This window comes from Seriola aureovittata, chromosome 1 (assembly GCF_021018895.1).
Source record: "Seriola aureovittata isolate HTS-2021-v1 ecotype China chromosome 1, ASM2101889v1, whole genome shotgun sequence".
Lineage (NCBI taxonomy): Eukaryota > Metazoa > Chordata > Actinopteri > Carangiformes > Carangidae > Seriola > Seriola aureovittata.
This window is the reverse complement of record NC_079364.1, coordinates 20,726,904-20,745,215: the sequence shown is the minus strand read 5'-3', so window position 1 is coordinate 20,745,215 and position 18,312 is coordinate 20,726,904. Positions and strand designations below refer to the sequence as shown.

Here is an 18,312-nt window from a genome sequence, read left to right as displayed (position 1 = left end):
TGTTTGTGTTAAATTTAGTTAAGATCTAAATGGTTTACCCTGTAAAATCACTTGATATTTGCCCTTTCACCTTTAATTTTATGGCCACTTTACTAAAATAATTTAAGGCCAAATAGGTTGTTTTCTATGTGCCATTATTGTGATAGGAGTGCATATTTCCATAAATGATAAGTCTGTTCACTTGATTAACGATGCTTCTTGATGCTGAATGAATTTAGGGTACTTGAGGTCAATATTTACCACACTGAATCTTACTTTAGATAAAACAGGATTATAACGATATGCAAGCATGCTGTGATATGAATACCCTGTAAGTGCTTGTTTCCATAAATGCATGTTAGTCCATTTATCTTACCTGTATTGTTTCTGTATCCAAAGCCTTATGATGTGACTTCCTGCTCTCCTTGTTCATCTTTGAATTAAGGACTCTGTGTATTTCAGTTAAAACTAGAATGCATCTTTTAGAAAAAAAAGTATTTAAATGGTTACATGGTCAAAACAGATTATATAGTCCTCTCACCTCATTTATAATTCTTCAGTATTTGAGCCTGGAATGGGCTGATTGTAATGAGGATGATGGCCTGCTCATTTTTTCACTAATCCAGATGTATTTCTTCAACCCACAGTAAATGAAGAGAGATGAAACATCACAAACATATTTTAGAAAAAAAAGGGACAAAAAAATGAATGCAGGAACAAATAGACTTGGATAATTTCCAGACACATCTAATACAGTACGTTGCTGCAGCCCCACTGCAGCAACTGAGCAGGAAAGAGGGAAATGTTAAATGATACAAATTATTTTTCCTTAATTAATATGATTGATTGCCAGGCATTGACGTTGAGAGGAGAGGGGGAGAAATGTGTGAAGGGAAAGTTTGCACAGACATCATTAGTTTTTCCCCATTTAAAGATTAATCAGAAGAGGCTGGGCTCTTTAATTCTGTCATTTGTATATTTAATGGGCTGCTGCAGAATCTATGGGTGTAATTAGCTAGCTGCCGCGCTCTCATTAATACGCCAGGCTCTGATTAATGCCAGCAGAGAGCTAACATGACTGGAGTTATTCAGGTTATGTTGTGTAGATGATTACACACAACCTCCACTGTTTACTAAGACAGAGAGAGGAGAAACAATACAATAACACATGAAACAATACTACCTAATAAATAAGATTCTGTTCAAAACTTAAAATAGTTTAATATTGCTACTTGTTAATGTTACATATTGGGGAATATAACAAAAATTCTCTCGCCACAGCACAGAGACGGAAACATTGAGTATGAACAATCGACTCCATGTAAAGCGCTCCTTAATCATTTTTTATTTTTTAAAAACTCAATTTAAACAATGTAATTCTCTCACTTAAGTCTAGAGTTGATGGTGTGCGGCTAATTGGTTTTATGTACTTGTAGGTCATAAAATGTATTCTTTACAGTACATTAAGCAATATATCACTCATTTAAAAAAAACCTTCAGACTTTTACACCAGACACCAGGACCGTGAACAGTTCATTGATATGTTTATTTACAAGGGTCTGTGAAAGCATTTCTCTTTCAGACTTGTCAGGTTCTGGCCAGAGGAGAGACTGAGTTGACGTGCTATCCTGTAGGCTTTGAAGAAGAACTTTCATGCTTTTCTATCACCAGTTGTGAGTGCCAAGGATCATAATGTTCTTTGGTCAGTTGGCTGGTTGGTCAGTCAGACTGTTAAACACTTTCCCCCAAAGTAGGATATCTTCACACGAAATGCATTAAATTTTGTATGAATATTTATGGTCCCTGACCAAAATTTCCACTACTGCGCAAGAAATATCAGAATGTAATGGGCAGATTGCCAGGAGCACACTGTGAACACGTTTGTGGTCCTCAGAGGATGATCCTGTAATCTATTAGATTGTTGAGCACATTCAGCCTCTTAAGGGGATGAACAGTTGATTTTAACAGCTCATGGTTGGTGCGACACTCAAGACAAACTTTGCAGTTTAAGGCATGTCACTTTTTTTTTATTTAGGAAACTAATAGGCCAGTCATTAAAGTAATTCCTTTGGGGAAGACAAGTAGCAATTTGAAAGAAATTCATCATATAGTATATTAAATCTTAATTTGATTAACTGGTTGTCTTTACTTTTTTACAATCAAGTATTTATCAATTGTTTAACATTAAGCAATGACTTGTAAGGAATTAAGGTCTGTTGTACACTGTACAGCAAGTGTATGCGTGTGTGTTTGTGTTTGTGTGTGTGTGTGTGTGTGTGTGTGTGTGTGTGTGTGTGTGTGTGTGTGTGTGTGTGTGTGTGTGTGTGTGTGTGTGTGTGTGTGTGTGTGTGTGTGTGTGTACCATGTACTGTGTATGTGCAACAGTCACCTGTCATGATGTGTGCTCAGGTTTGCCTGTTGATGGCTCCAAAGTGGTTGTCAGTGTGAAGTAGCACAAGTCCTGTGGGGAAATCTGAAAGAAGTAATGCTGAGCACAAGCAGTGTCACTTAGACGTTGTACATTTGGACCAAACACCTTGGCCAAGCATGAGTTGGCAGTCTGTCCCTCCCTATCACACAGGCTCACAAAAACATACTGTTCATTAGTTATACACATATACAGAATGCAAAAATCTTTTTAAAACAAAGATCAAGAAGACATGCTTGTATACGTGATATACACAGACACATTAATAGTATCAGTAACCTGTTTGCCTTTGCAAATAATGTCAGAAAAACAATTTAAACTGTCCTTAACATAATTACTACTGTTTGGCAGCTGTGGGGCTTGTATTGGACTTGAATTCTGGACTTTTGGGTCCATCTTTAGACCATAATGCATTGTAACAAAGTTCAGGATTTGAGAGAACATTTCTTTATATTAAGTTACACTGGGATGTAATGCATCATCATTTACCATTTAATGTATTTGACCATTGCACAGTTCTGTTTTGTATTGTATAAAATGTATATGAGGAATGACTAAAAGTTATAGTGGTTCCCAACGTCAGATCACAGTGTGTGTTAGGGTCCCATAGCCCTGCGTACAGGATTGGTTGCGCGTGTATATATCTTGTGATTAACATGTACCTCCCATTTTGACGTCCACTATAGAAATGCTGTTTGATGTTATCTGCAGTCTATTTTACCACAGATAATAATGACATCAGACTTTGAGCAGTAAAAGAGGCAGGAAAGTGGGATTGATGGGAAGGTGCAGCATTGGGAGTAAAAGAGGTAAAAAGAGAATTGAAGATGCAAAGAGAGAAAACATTCAGACAAGGCAATAGTTGGAGAAAAGAGGAATGAAAAGGTCATGAAAAAGAAGAGGAAGGTTAAAAGCAAAGGGAGAAAGGAAGGGATGAGAGATGAGAAGAGGGTGGTAGAGAGAGAGAAGGTTAAAACGGGATAATGTAATGTCAGGTATCTGTCATGACTTCACTCATCTTTGTGGTGACAAGGTCATGAATGTAAATGACACATGTCCGCTTGATGTACAGAATGCAAGTCAATGCAATGTAAAGAACATTTTTGTCTTAGCTGTATGCTACAACCACAGTTACTGTACCTATTTCATGTAGACCTGTTTATAAATCATTAACCAAGGAAAAACCTAACTTTGTGCACTATTTGTGTTCAACGAATATGTGAACCACCAGAATTTTCTATTTCGAGAAGATACTTTTACATTTATTCCTTTATTTAAATGCTTTTCAGCCTCTCCTTTTTGAAAGGAAAAGTGTAACGATTCTTTCCTTGGATTCCCTGTTAGCCACATTTTAATGTGACACACCCCTACACACACACACACCGCTTCTGACGAAATCCAGGAGGATAAATGGGAGGAACATATTTTCAAATATGCACCTCTGACACACGAAACTGCTGCTAAGCCTGTTGCCAGTACTTCCTGTGATACTGCTTGTAGACCTACAGGCTGTATATCAAAAAGTTTTTTATGTGACTTTTGTACATTTGCATATACAAAATGTTGCACAGATTGTAAATCTGTCTGAGATAAATTAGTGTTTTTGGTCTTTACAAGTCACAATCTTTCGCTATAAACCAACAGCTCCAATTACAAATAGACCGATGGTAACGACACAGAAAAAGTACTTTTCATTCAAATTAGTGTAAAAACTGGAAGCTCTGGGACATGGCCAATCTGTATTCATCTTGAGCGTGCCATGTAACTGTTTGACTTCTCTCCATCTTAAGTGAATTCACACACTAATTATTTTACACCGGCTTCTGATGAACCCTCCATTCAACTCCTTAGATCTTCCCACACTTCTGTTTTCTACAGAGACAGACAGAGCTGAGGAAACGAATGCGTACTCATAGACACACATAAAACCGTATGATCCGTGTCACTGTGGATCTAGTAGTGGATTAAGATTGAATCTCTAATCCGTAGCAACATGACAAGACAGTACGCTGGATGAATTCTCTGCACCGTGTGTGTTTGAGGCTCTCCTGCTTCCCCCAAGTTTCCCACATTGCAGAATCTTTGATTCACAGTATGCATTTAAGAAATGAGCAACCTCACCATTTACAACAGAGGCAGGGCAGCTGTGTTGGACGTGATGCGGTATTTGGCCAGTTATTTCCCTGCTCAAAGATTCAATTATATTCCTCCTAACTGTTGTTTTCTCACATCCCAAAATCTTTTATTCCAGTGTGTCAATATTTTATAGGCTTTGTTGTTTTTGAGAATAGTGTAGTTGGGCTTTTTGTAAGAGAGCTGAGATATAAAAGAACTGGATTATGTTTAACTTTGGATTTTCAATCATTTTAATGTTTTGGTGATTTATTTAGCAAGTCCTCCTGAAGTTAGCCACAAACCTTCACATAGAACAGTGTTGTAACTTGAAAATGCAGGAGATCAATGTGCTAACGTCTTAATTGTAATTTCATATAAATTTGTATCTTTTGAGGCCCCACTCAGTCTTTTAATTACTTCATTTTTTCTACATATACTATGGAAGATTATGGTTTTAAGAGATAAAAGCAAAGATGGTCTCTCTTTTTACTATTTTTAACGTAGATGGCAAACCCTGAGTTCTGCCTAGTATCTTCCTGTAAATGGTCAGCTTTATCACTAAGACATTACAGTTGCCCCTCAATAACAGCTCCCACAACTCAACCCCAATGCACCCTCTGTCCAGAGTTTAAAAGGTTGCATCCTGTGATGTTTAAAGTCTTAAAAGGGAAAACATTACATGGTTCCTCAGTTTAATTATATTGTATTATACATATAATTCTATATATATACATTTCTGAGAACAAATGAAAGTAAATTAAATCTTTGTCTCTCTCTCTCTCTCTCTCTCTCTCTCTCTCTCTCTCTCTCTCTCTCTCTCTCTCTCTCTCTGTATCTCCACAAACACACTTGTCCCTCATCTTACTTTGTATCAGGTGTTGGATTGAGTTTCAAAACTCGGTCCCCAGATGGCCTGCTGCTCTGTGCTTTCTCTCCTGGAAATCAAGAAGAGTTCCTGGCTGTTCAGATCAAAAATGGACGGCCTTACTTTTTGTTCGACCCACAGGTATGTAAAGCCTTTTTTATACTTTAGATTATGAGTGAAAAAAAAACTGATGTCGGGACTAATTTGACCTAATGTTTTCTCTGTGAGGAACTTGCTATTTTTTTCCCGCTGAATGAGAAGCATCTCCATGTAGCGACAATAGCTACATGTAGATGCACCAAGCATGCTGTTATTCACAGCTCCATATATGACAACAGAACTTTGTCAAAAATTATATTTAGTTTGAAGTGTACTGCTGTCCTAATGGCCATTTAACCCATTTTGTTATGCCATTTCAGAAATCTTTTTCATCCACATTTTCTCATTAGTATTTGTTTCTTACTTTATTACTGCATCCTACTCACTTTACTCACTTGCTCACCTTCACCTGTATTTTTTTTCTTTTTTCTTCTGATCCACCTCTGGCTCTCTATCTTTCTATCTTTTTCTTCCCCTCTCTCTTGCGCTCGCTCCCTGTGTCTCCTATTTCTTCACTCACTTGCTCTCATCTAATAAATGTGATCTGTAGCCCCTCATTGGTTTCTGTCAGGGAGACAGGGAAAGGGGAAAAAACTTTGAAAGTGTGTCAACGTTTGAATTGGACTGCAATTAACTCATTCCCTGCAGTCACCACGCGTGAATACCAATTGCAAGCTAATTAAGCTTTGCACTCTTGCACACATACACACACACACATAGAAATACACAGCCTTGCTTCCCTTATCCATCCATACAGACACATGTAGAGGGGTTAAAGAGTCAACGACTTCGGTGATGAAAGTGATAGTGGGAGATGATTACACATACTTCCATGAGGCCACCAACTAATTACACACTCAAACAAACACACACTTACACTTTCCTTCCTATCCCTATCACTATCCAATACTGTTATCAAAACGTCTTCATCAAAATGTAACTATAGAATGTATCTGCATGTGCAGAGAGGTTTATGTCTATGAATGGATCTTTGTAGATTTGCAGTGTTGATGTGCGTGTCTGTGGTTATGTGCACTCGTGGAAGAGCAATGGAGTGTGTGTGTGTGTGTCTTCTCCAACTGGGTTGATTCCTTTGTTTAGGCTAGTTTGGGGTAATTAACAGTGGGAGTGGTGTCATGGCTTATTAGTGTTCCCCTAGATACATATAGCTGGGCCCATTACTTCCCCCTATTAGCCTGTTGAGCTAGCCTAATGGGATTACCAGTGCAGGGGGGAGTAATTTAGCATGACACAGGAAAGTGATATGCTCATAAATATGTGCACATGCAAGCTGCCACACACATACTTTGAAACACACATTGAAACATTCCCTTTCACATGTATAAGAGATAGACCAAAGCACTGGAGTTTGATTACTGTTAAACATACATGCTGAAACACAGACACATACATTTTGCACTCTATTGATGCAGGTGAGTAGTGTTTTATAGACCACTGGCTTTCTCGAAGTATATGTAGCTACAGGTGACTACAGTGTCTGTCAATGGTGGTTCTTTCTAAAATCTAGAAAGCTGTAATTTACAGTCCTTTATTGTTTGATGAAGAAAGCATTGTAATCTTAAACAACCAAGCATGTATTCTGTAAGTTATTCATGTGAACAAGTGCATACCCACTTATTTAGTGCTTACTGGCCCTTAGGAGGCTACACCTCTATTATTAAAGGGATTCCTGTTTCCTTGCCCACTTAGCAAAACCCACACACACACACACACACACACACACACACACACACACACACACACACACACACACACACACACACACAAATCTTTAAAGTGCATTCAATTTTTTGGTCAGTAATTCACCTAACACTAAATGTGGCATACATGAACTTTGCACCTGACCAAGTGTTGGAGTTTTCCTATTGGTCGTAGTCCTTTCAAAATGAATTGCAGTGTTGCCAACTTAGCACCTTTGTTTAACCGGCTCGACCTCCGGAGAGACCCCGTCTTCGCTGCCGTCCTCCGGCTCTATCTCTGGAGAGAACCGGTCTTCGCCATCGGCCTCCAAAATGGTTCCGTCTGTTTGCCCGACCTCAGGGTCACCCCACTGAACTGCCCAGCTTGTCCGTAAGGCCTCCGGGCCGTCCCGGAGTTGAGTTGCCCTTTTTGCCCCTGAACATCAGTGGATGCTCTCCTACTCTGCCCCTGTGGTCCCAGTCTCCTTCCCTTGCCTGGTTACTTTCCTTCCTGTCCACTGGCCCCTTTGGCTACTTTTAACTTTTCAACTACATTCTCAATTTTTAACATTGACCATACACAGTCCAGCCATATGCTAGGCTTTGACTTAATCTTGTTTAACAAAAATTCAGATGGATCTTGAAATGACTGCCAGGGTTGACCACATTGGCAATAGGGAGGGGTCTCACAAAGTGGGGAGTCATCTTACAACCCAGAGAGAGATTCCAGGTGAACAACTGGAGTCTAGAGTTCTTAAATAGAAGTGAGATTACATAACAGTACTCCTGCCACCGGTGCCTCTGGTATCTGGTGTAAGTGTCGTGCAGGGTGGCATAAGGTCTCTTCCAGGTGCAAAAGCATAGCAAATGAGAGTCTGTACAGATCAGGAGGTTTATTATCACCATTTATACTCATTTCTCTCCTTAGTGCTGGGCTCAGCAGAGGGGTTGAATGGGCTGGTTTATAAAATTGGTCTTATGCTGGGCTGACCAAAATTATGAATTTATCTATAATTAGAAAGTTTCAAGTCAAAAGATGGTGATTGAAAATGACAAGTTAGGGTGGGTAGGTGGTCAAAATTATCAAAAAGAGATTTCAAATTTATCCTGACTGGCATGGACTTGGACTAAGATTGAAATACTGAAAACAGGTGGGAAACACAGAGACAGTGGAAGATGCGGACATAGAGAAAATGGAAAAAGATCTGAATGTCATCTGATGTAAACTTGACAAACCACTTCCCGTGTCCAGAAAAGACTGCCTTTACAAACACACACACACACACACACACACACACACACACACACACACACACACACACACACACACACACACAGTAAGGGGCTGCCAAGTATAGCTGGGAAAGACGGGGTAGCACTTTGGATAAGTGCTATTTATTTGGTGTCTGCGGGTGTGTGTGTATGTATTGTAAACAGTATATGTAAGAGACTCAGAAGGAACAAAAATGCATGCAGGTGTGTCTTCACACACATAGAGTGTGAGGGAGAGAGAGAGAAGTGGGCTATGTTCAGGCAGTTTCTGTTCAGGTTTTCCTGAACTGGTCCTTCTCAGTAAAACCACCACCAATCTTCTGCCTATTAAACAAATCTACTTGAGTAATTAAGTTCTAAATGCCTTGCTCAAGGGCACCTAGTGTTATTTGCTTCCAATCCCGGTAACTCCAAGCCTATGGATTCAAATGGGTGTGTTTGTGTGAAGAGAGAGAAAGAAAGTGGTAGAGAAACTCCTCCCCTGTTGTCTTGTTAAGTAGAGCTGTCTAGCAAAGGTAGTAAAGATGTCAGAGGCTGATATACTCTGGCATTCATACATTTATTGATCTCATCATTAAATCTTCATCACTGTGTGTGTCTGTGTCTGAATATATATCTCAGTGTGTTTGTGAGTGTGCACGTAACAGTTATTCTTGTTTTAATACATTACTCTTTGCCTACTTGCTAAAAGCTGATCACAACAATGATGTCATACTTAATAGGTAGCAGAAAGCCCTGTAACAACACTTTGATGATTATATGTGTATGTTCATGTGCTTTTGAGGGTGGTGTGTGTGTGATGTGTGTCATCAATTATTGTCTAACCTTGTTCGCACAACAGAGGGATAAAGAAGCAATAATTTAAAATGTTACAAAGTAAGCATGTTTGATTGCACTGTGATTTTAAAAGTGGTTCATGTTGAGCCAGAGGTCATAGATTTACTTTAGCGATTACTGTAAAACACATAGTTGCAAGACCTCTGGTCAGAGTCAGGAAACAAGTATAAGTCAATTGGATCTCTTCACAACACCATTAATATATATATGTGTGTGTGTGTGTGTGTGTGTGTGTGTGTGTGTGTGTGTGTGTGTGTGTGTGTGGTGTGTGTGTGTGTGTGTGTGTGTGTGTGTGTGTGTGTGTGTGTGTGTGTAGGGCTCAGCGGTGGCTGTGAGTGTACAGGATGATGGAGGGCGACGCTACAATGATGGACAGTGGCACAGCATCATAGCAACAAGGCGAGGGGCCGTGGGAACACTCGTTGTAAACAATCAATACAAAGGTAACTCTTCTCATGTTCATACTGACCACTGTGTGTATAAGCTCTGTGTGAGGGCATAAATTTGAGTGTATCTGTGTTCATCTGTTCATGTGAGGACATGCTCTTGTGCTTGTGAATAGTATGAGACAGACAAGTTATGTGTGTGTATGTGTGTGTTTCTATGTATGTAAATCCCCCAGCTCTGCATGGAAGTCTGAGCCAGGTTAATCCCAGCCATTCTGTGTCTGATGAGAAAAATACTGTTTCATACACAGAAACACATTTATGTTCCTCAGTTGTTCTTAAATATCTCTTTCAAATATTTCTTTCTTTGTGGTTAGATCTGGATAGAGACTACATAAGCATATAACCCTTCTCACACTTAGTCTTTCTCTTCTGCTCTCTCTCTGTCTCTCTTTGTGCTTGCCTTCACCCCCTTTATCTCCTCTGTATATTTTCTTTCCCTTTATTCAATGTGCCCCATCCCCTTTTTGTTTTTTAAAAAATACTCTTATCCGTCATTCCACACTTTTTCTTTGCCGCACACCATCATCCTCACCACCAGGAAGTGCATCAGCTTCCAGCGGCAGCACCATTATTGGTGAGAACACAGGGGTTTTCATTGGAGGACTGCCTGAAAACTTCACTCTGCTGAGAGAGGATTCAGGTAAATCCATTTCCACCCACTCCCTTTTTGATAGTTGATATTATTTAATTTGTCTCCCAAAATGTAATTGTACGTAGCCGAAATTCTTTCCTCTGATTTTCATAAGGCATCCTCACTACTGCTAGACCAAGTTCCTGCCTTCATAAAATTTGTCATCACTCTCATGTTCAGGCACTGATACTTAGTAATTCCCAATCATCTTTGTGATAATTCATAGTTTGGATGCCTATGGATTGAAAAGTTGTAGAGTAACATTTATGGAATTTATTTTTGTCTGTTTCACCAGGTGATGCCCGGCTGGTGAAACCGAGTTTCTCTGGTTGCCTCAAAGATGTGAGTTTTAAAGTGACTGACAGTCCCTCTGAAGAATGGAGCTCTCTGGACTGGACAAAAGCCACAAAGAAGGTGGAGGTGTATGAAAACTGGGAGGGATGTCCTATTCAAACTGTGGATGGAGCCCATTTTCTGGGTCATGGTAGGATCTCATGGATTGTTGCTGATAATGGTTATGATCACTTTTTAAAAATTTACTTCCTTGTTTCAATAGGCTCAATACACACTAACCTAAGGTTCCAACATGCTACCAAGATTTATATTTTTATTTATTTATTAAAATGACAATAGGCAATAGAGTATTAACATTGCAGAGGGGAAGACAACCTTTATGTTGTGTCTTTTGTCATGAGCAAGCTGTGTTCAGATACAACTTAAAGTTAATTGTTAGTGCTCCTAATAAATTGGCAATACTGTATATCTTAATAAGATGCTTGCTGGAGCTGTTTGTGGTAATGAGGTTGTAGTTTCATGTTGATAAATATGATTATGATAGGTTCATTGGTCACTGTGTGAAATATCAAGTTCATCAGTGTACATTTCCTCAATTATTGCCTTATAAAAGGGCCTGCTCATCTAATCTGGTTTTTAGCTCTCACTTTGGAATACATGACAAAACATTTTTAACCTTAAACATCTTACACATTTTAAATATGACTCCAATAACATTTTTCACAGGTTTCGGATAAAGCAAAAGAATTTTCTGTCTTTCTTTAGCCTTGAGCATGATGATAAAATGGCATGTTGTTGGTGATTTTTTCTCCTTGTCTCAGGTTACTTGGAGCTGGGCAGAGATGTATTCAGTGGAGGACAGGACTTTCATATTTCCATGGATTTCAGAACAGACCAGCTGAATGCACTTTTATTCTTTACATACAGCACACAAACTGAAGACTACATGCTGGTAATGAGCAGAGACACATTTAAACCCATTGTTTAAATACTGAAAACACACAAGCAAAACTTGATAAACACGTGACAAAGTATCAGCTTGTGATATTCTGTTTATTGGTGTGTATATTTAGGTGGAGCTGGAGGCTGGTCTCCTGTCCTTCATTCTTGCCTCTGAAGGTCATGTGACTGAACTCAGTATGTGGGTGGGGCTTAGCTACTGCGATGGGGACTGGAAACAGTTGTCATTTGCAAAACGCGGCTCACTCATTTCTGCCGCAGTCAATGACTGGGCAGAAGAAACAAGGGGAGGAGGAGCAGTGAGGTTGAGAGTTGACTCCCCCTTATACTTGGGGGGGTGCCCATGGACCTCATACATCCTGCTCTGGACAGCCAAAGTCACAAACACGGTGAGATATGTGTATGCACAGAGATAGTATCAGTACAAGGGGATGTTAAAGTGTAAAATGGTATCAAGCATATTACTAGGTGTATTTTTCTCACTTTCTCCTCTTCTCTCTCCTGTGCTCTCATTTCCTCTTTTCTCTCCTTCTATCTTTTCCCCTCTCCTGTCCTCTTTCACAGGCCTAGGAGGTTGCATAAGGGATCTGAACATAAGAAGTGATGAAACAAACCCTTCTGCCCGTCAAAGTATTAATCTCTCTGTTGCCTCGCGCCGTTCTGTTAGAGTCTACTTAGATGGCTGCCCCACCGCTGAAAGCCGGTTCAACTGCAGAGGAAATGATTCGGTGTTGGTGTATAGTGGGAGAAAGACACAAGCCACAGATTATAGTCTACAGCCTTTCACTGGTAACTATGCATTAGTATAGTATAGTATAGTATACATATCCTTTTACTATGTACCCTACATATACTATTACACTGGGGATATTACTATGCTAACATTTTGTGACTGACATTGAGATGGTTAGGTGCTAACCATCCAAGAAATCTATGTATATATTACACCTGGAAATTCCATTACATTAAACCATAAATGCTGTAATTAGTAAATATAATGTCACTGAAAAATGACATAAGAAAATGTGATGCATCTTTTTGTGCATATGTTTCAAATACTTCCTTCAATGTAAGAAATCTTCATTTTCCCTGTCCCACCCTCCCTCCGCCCATGTGCAAAAACACACACACACACCTTTCAAGAGTACTTGTACAGGTTTGTGGCCTTGGCTGCAGGAGGTTGGGCAGCAGGACCTTGGCAGAGGGGACGCAGCCGAGGCAGACGTAAGACATCTCTCATTTCCCTGGCTGTAGTTGACATGTGTCTCTGTTGTATTGTCAGCACAATATATTTTACAGCCACACGTGATGATGATGATATCATAACAATACACACTCCCACCCCCTTACACACCTCACTCATACAAGTACGAATGCAGTACACAAGCCATTACACATTTTATACAGGATCTGCTGATATACTATCACTCTTTCTTTTTTTCTTTCTTTCTATCTAACCTCTATCTGACACACTCTAATAGTATGAGATAATGATAAGACCCTGAAGTACATAAGTGTGCTAAAGCCTCTCATACTGTGTGTGTGTGTGTGTGTGTGTGTGTGTGTGTGTGTGTGTGTGTGTGTGTGTGTGTGTGTGTGTGTGTGTGTGTGTGTGTGTGTGTGTGTGTGTTCCTCTTTACATGTACAGTATGTTTGCTCGATGTGTTGTTTACTCTGTTTTGGAATTAACATTTCATTTACAAAGTCATGAACATATATAAGATTTTACTGATTAACTGAAAACAGGAAACTTCATTTACTCAGTTGCATTGTGGCACATTTAACAAGGAGGAAATATTCCCAATGGTCATCTGCGTTCTATAATGCTTCTCTTTGTTCCTAACAGATTTTGGATGTAAAAGCACTGCTATCTTGTACAGTATATGAGACTTATCCAAAGCCAGTGATATTACATGTGCCTGACGGTATGAGAGATTGATAAGGCCTCTATAAAGGGCATCCCAGTAAAAGGCTGTTAACCCAGAATGGCCTGTGTGGTCCCTTGTGTAATATAAAGCTGCTCGTTAGTAGTGAACGATACACTGGTAGGTCTCAGTACACCATGCTATGACCAGAGAGAGAAGAGGAGTGGAGGGGAGAGAGGGAGGAAGTGCTAAAAACATTTAGAACTGAGGAGAAAAGAGGCAGATGGGGGACAAGGACTGAGAGGAAATGTGGGAGGAGGGAGGAAGTAAAGAGTCAAAAAAAATGGGAAGAGACTGATGGACAGCAAGAAGGAAAGAAGTGAGAGAGAGAGATGAGGAAAGTCTCAACGTAAGTGGTAATGAAGAGAGATAAAATCAGGAAGATGTAACAGTAGCTGATGTGGAGAAGGGAGGTGAGAAAGTTGTAATGAAAAGGGAAGTTAATGACTGACAGAAGGACAACAAAAAGGTCGCAGGAGATAGAGCATGATGCAGCTCCTCAGTAGTGTACTATTTTATGACTTTATATACTCTACATTCCTGCTCAAAACCAAAAAGCACAGCAGACTGGAATGAGTGACAATAAGGAGGTGAACTATAGATGGAACATACATTTGTGAGCATTTATAAACAATTTGTATTCTGTTTTCTGCAAAATATCTTGTGGTTGTGAGGTAGTGAGTCAGAGACAGACAGGGAGGGGAGAAAGGAGATGGACCGTCATGAACTACAGAGGGTGTCAAAGATAGAAAGAAGGGGAGTGCTATAGAGAAGGAGGGAGGCTGATTGCTGTGAAATATAGCCCAGAATGAATGGCTGGCTGTATTAAATCAGTGCTGAAAAAGTTACTACTCTCATAAATACTATTTATGCTAATGGTGAGGTATGATTTACTGGGCCTATTAAAACACAGAGAGATGGGGGATGCTTTTTCTTTAACCTCATATGCTCCCGACCTGTTGTTTTGCTTTTTTCTTTTATATTCTTTGGTTTCGCTCGTTCTCTTGTCTTTGATTGTCTTACATGCTTTATTATGTATTGCCTTGATTATATGTGGTTGTTTTATTTATTTTGCTGCTCATAGTTCTTTATCTCTTTCTCTGGCTTGATTCACAGTAATCTCCTCCTGTCATGTTGACTCATTTTGCCTATCTCTGGCTCTAGTACCCACGGCTGTACCACCTCCTACCACAGTGCAGAGCTTGAATGGCTTCAGTGCCAGGGTGAGCTGGGCGCTACCCACTGGTGACATCAGAGGGCTGATTGACAGATATGAGTTGAAGGCCTACAATAGTGACCAGCCAGATGCAACACCCATCAAGGCCATTTACCTGGCTAATGGAAATTTCACAGGTAAAACACATGCAAACCTTTGATTGATGTCTAAAATCTTTCTCCATGCAGGTACTTATTCTGTGCAGTCTCACTGAGGGTGCCAGAAACATATAGGAGTAATGCAACAAACTGAATCAAAGGAAAAACAGAGAAACTGGATTTTCCTCAGTAAGAGCAGGACAAACGGTACATGAGGAATTTAACTTAACTTGGCTTTGTTGTTCTGTTTAACTTATTGCAGCTGTTTTCTTGTCACCAACTTGTGAGACCTGTAAGGGCATTTTGGCCCTTAGTGAAAACACATTCACGCTGCCTTTTTCACTCACTTTCCTTCTATCTCTCATACAAACACAGACACATACACACTGTCCCAGGCATCCCTGTTAATGTCTCCTTGGCAAGTCCCCAGCTTTAGGAGACTGTCTCCATTTGGAACAAGACACTCAGGACTACCCCAATGATGTCATACCCTGGCATTGCTCCTTTTCTCTCTCTCTCTCTCTCTCTCTCTCTCTCTCTCTCTGTTGCTCACTTTTCGATCTTTCCTCACTTCATCCTTTATGATGATGATGATGTGTGCGTCCGCTGCTGCTATTCGTCCCTCCTCTCATCCACTCTGCCATGTCTCCAGGCAAATATGAAGATGAGCTCTCTGTCTCCGTCTTTCACAGTGTCTCTCTTGCTGCTCCCCATTCCCTCCCTCTCTCTTTGCCAGACATTAAGTCCACCGTGATAAGGCTTCTTGTTAATTTATGATGGCCTCGACACCTGACTGCAGAATTACACCAACGGCTAAAAAACACAGAAAGCAAATGAGGGTGTAATGGCAGCGGAGTGGGGCCCTGGCCCTTAATTGAATTAAAAGACATGGGTAGAAGAGAGAGAGAGAGACAGACAGACAGACAGAGCGAGAGAGAGAGAAAGAGAAAAAGCGATGTTAGTACAGGGTGACTGGACACAGAGGGTGAGGAGAGTTGGAGGGGATGGAAGAGAAGAGAGGGGAGTGACTAAGGAAATATAGAAAGGAGTTGAGAGGGCAGAGACAGCTAGGACGAAAAACATCAGAGAGACGTCTGAAGCTTTACAATTAGACTGGACTCGCTTTGTTTGCCAAATGCAGTAAATTTGCTTAGCAACAGTGGCACATAGAAACAAGTAAAGCATTTAAATTGCACTATTGAAGCAGTTTGATACATACTTCAGTAACAACAGGTTCTAGCGCACACTAAAAGGAGACAGTACAAGGCATTTAGCCTGGCAAGGCATGATTGTCATGAAGGAATGTAAGAGAATAGGCTATCATGAAACTGTTAACTATTCATGTTGTCAGAATGCATTCCAAAGTACAGCTGAAGCTAATATGATACTTCAGATGTCTGAGTTAGCACAATCAAGTTGGTATCTTCAAAAGTTACTGTCTTTTGGGGACAAAGTTCCCTCTGTCTGTGTTCTCTGACTCATTTCCTCTGTGATATGTTCATGCTCTCCTCCTCTCCAGGTGTGTTGTCAGGTCTCACACCCTCCACCAGATACATTGTCACTGTAAGTGCCTGTAGTCCTATTGGCTGCACTGAGAGTCTTCGTCACAACAATGGTGATGATAATGATTTAAGATCGAGCCTCACGACATTGGAGGAAGGTAAGGCTGTAAAGCACAAACACAAAAATATACACACATTCTTACACCCGGGAACAAAACTTCTGTCCTTCTCTATCCCTAACCAGTAGCATTAATTTAAGACTGTTTCTGCATATGGACACACACTGAAACACTTCTAAACACCCTCAGACACTCTCATCCTGTCTCCTCAGTGGTGGAGATTTTTAGCTCTTAAGAAGAGAGAAGTGGAGCAGCAAGACAAGAAACAGGAATGGAAGTCAGAATGGAATAAATAGGAGCAGCGATGGGAGAAAAAAAATAAGACAGCTGGATAGGGCAAGATGCAAAATGATAAAAGAATGAAGCATGTTGCAAGTGAGTGAAAGGCAGATAGTACGGAGTAACATTTTACATTTTTCTTCTCCGAGAGGTCGTGGAAAGAAGAAGAGGAAGAGGAAAAGAAAGATTTCTCTTCGTATGTTAGTCACTACATTAATCTGTGTTGGACTAACTGGCCTTGTTGGGGAGATAATGTGACGGCAGGGGTCAGTGCAGAGACGGCAAAAATCAATTTGAAGTAAAAAGAAAAAAAAAACAGATTACTGTATTGATTCTCACTGAGCGAAGAGTTAAGACACTGAACCGCGTTAGGAAGCCTGGAGAAAGAACTTATTTAAAACTCTCTTTTAAGTCTATTTTTCAAACACAAACACATCACTTCTCCGAGAGCACAGGCACTTTTTTCACCTTATGCAGTAGTTCAAGAAACATAAAATCATATAATGTTCTGCAGGGTTTTGAACAGTCTCTTAATCAATTAAATTAAGATTTTAATAACATTCAGAATATCTTAAGCATCTGTGACATGTCATGTAATAGAATAATTACTTCTGTAAAATTTAAACATACCATATCTTTAATATAATAATATTTCAAACTTGATAATATCTGTTACATTTTTGCATCACTGTTAAGTATTGACTTTTTTCCCATAGTCAACATATACATAATACACTAAATTAAAGATTATTAAAGAACATGTCATGTTTTGGAAATAAGGATGGAATGATCCGTCAGTTGTTTCCATTTGTTTGTACCAAGCACTATATTTGTTATAACATACACTTAAACAAATATTTTTCCTTTCAGCTCCAGATACTGTCTCTCCTCCAGCTGCAGTCTCATCCCCCTCGGAGCTCTACGTAACCTGGGAACCTCCAGCAAGGTAATACCCATTCCTCCTCTTACATCAGACCACATGTTTATGTTGTTGTTATGTTTTTCATGTCTAAGTTGAAAGTTGCTACATAAGTAAGCACACCGCTGATCTTCAGTTATAAAGCCTTCACTGATGGACAACATGTTAATATAAATTAATTTTCAGGTTTATTTTTGACCTGCTACTATAAGAGAATATAAAAGAGAGCAGTTTAGTAAACTGAATCAGACATAAAATAAACATCATGTTGTATAATAACGTTTTTATTTAGCATACATGTTTTTTTCACCCTGAATAAACATGCCCTAATTGAACACAATAGCGTTTAACATCAAAATGGTATATGTTAAATATAACATCATAATATTACCCTCATTTCTTTTTTCTTCCAATGATAGGCCCAATGGAGGCATTACAGAGTACCTCCTCTATCACAACAACCAAATGGTCTACAGGGGGAAAGACAGACAACACAACATCACTGGTAAAACGGAGGGAGCGAGTGTGTTTTGTGTGTGCGTGCAGCAGTGTAGCTGTGACTGTGGAGGGATGGGGCCTCGGTGTAAAGAGAAGGGGAAGAGTGAAGAAAAGCAAAATGGAGTGG

General features: G+C 39.8%; 1 protein-coding gene across 1 annotated transcript in view; it reads left to right on the top strand.

Moving 5' to 3' along the window:
• Positions 1–18,312, top strand: part of ush2a (Usher syndrome 2A (autosomal recessive, mild)) — a 205,466-nt gene that overhangs the window by 73,926 nt on the left and 113,228 nt on the right. The window contains 13 exon segments of the mRNA XM_056372888.1: positions 5,398–5,528; positions 9,612–9,738; positions 10,283–10,384; positions 10,671–10,859; positions 11,491–11,621; positions 11,743–11,956; positions 11,959–12,018; positions 12,194–12,418; positions 12,773–12,853; positions 14,719–14,907; positions 16,388–16,528; positions 17,639–17,714; positions 18,107–18,192. Of these exon segments, the coding sequence (XP_056228863.1) occupies positions 5,398–5,528; positions 9,612–9,738; positions 10,283–10,384; positions 10,671–10,859; positions 11,491–11,621; positions 11,743–11,956; positions 11,959–12,018; positions 12,194–12,418; positions 12,773–12,853; positions 14,719–14,907; positions 16,388–16,528; positions 17,639–17,714; positions 18,107–18,192 (1,752 nt within the window).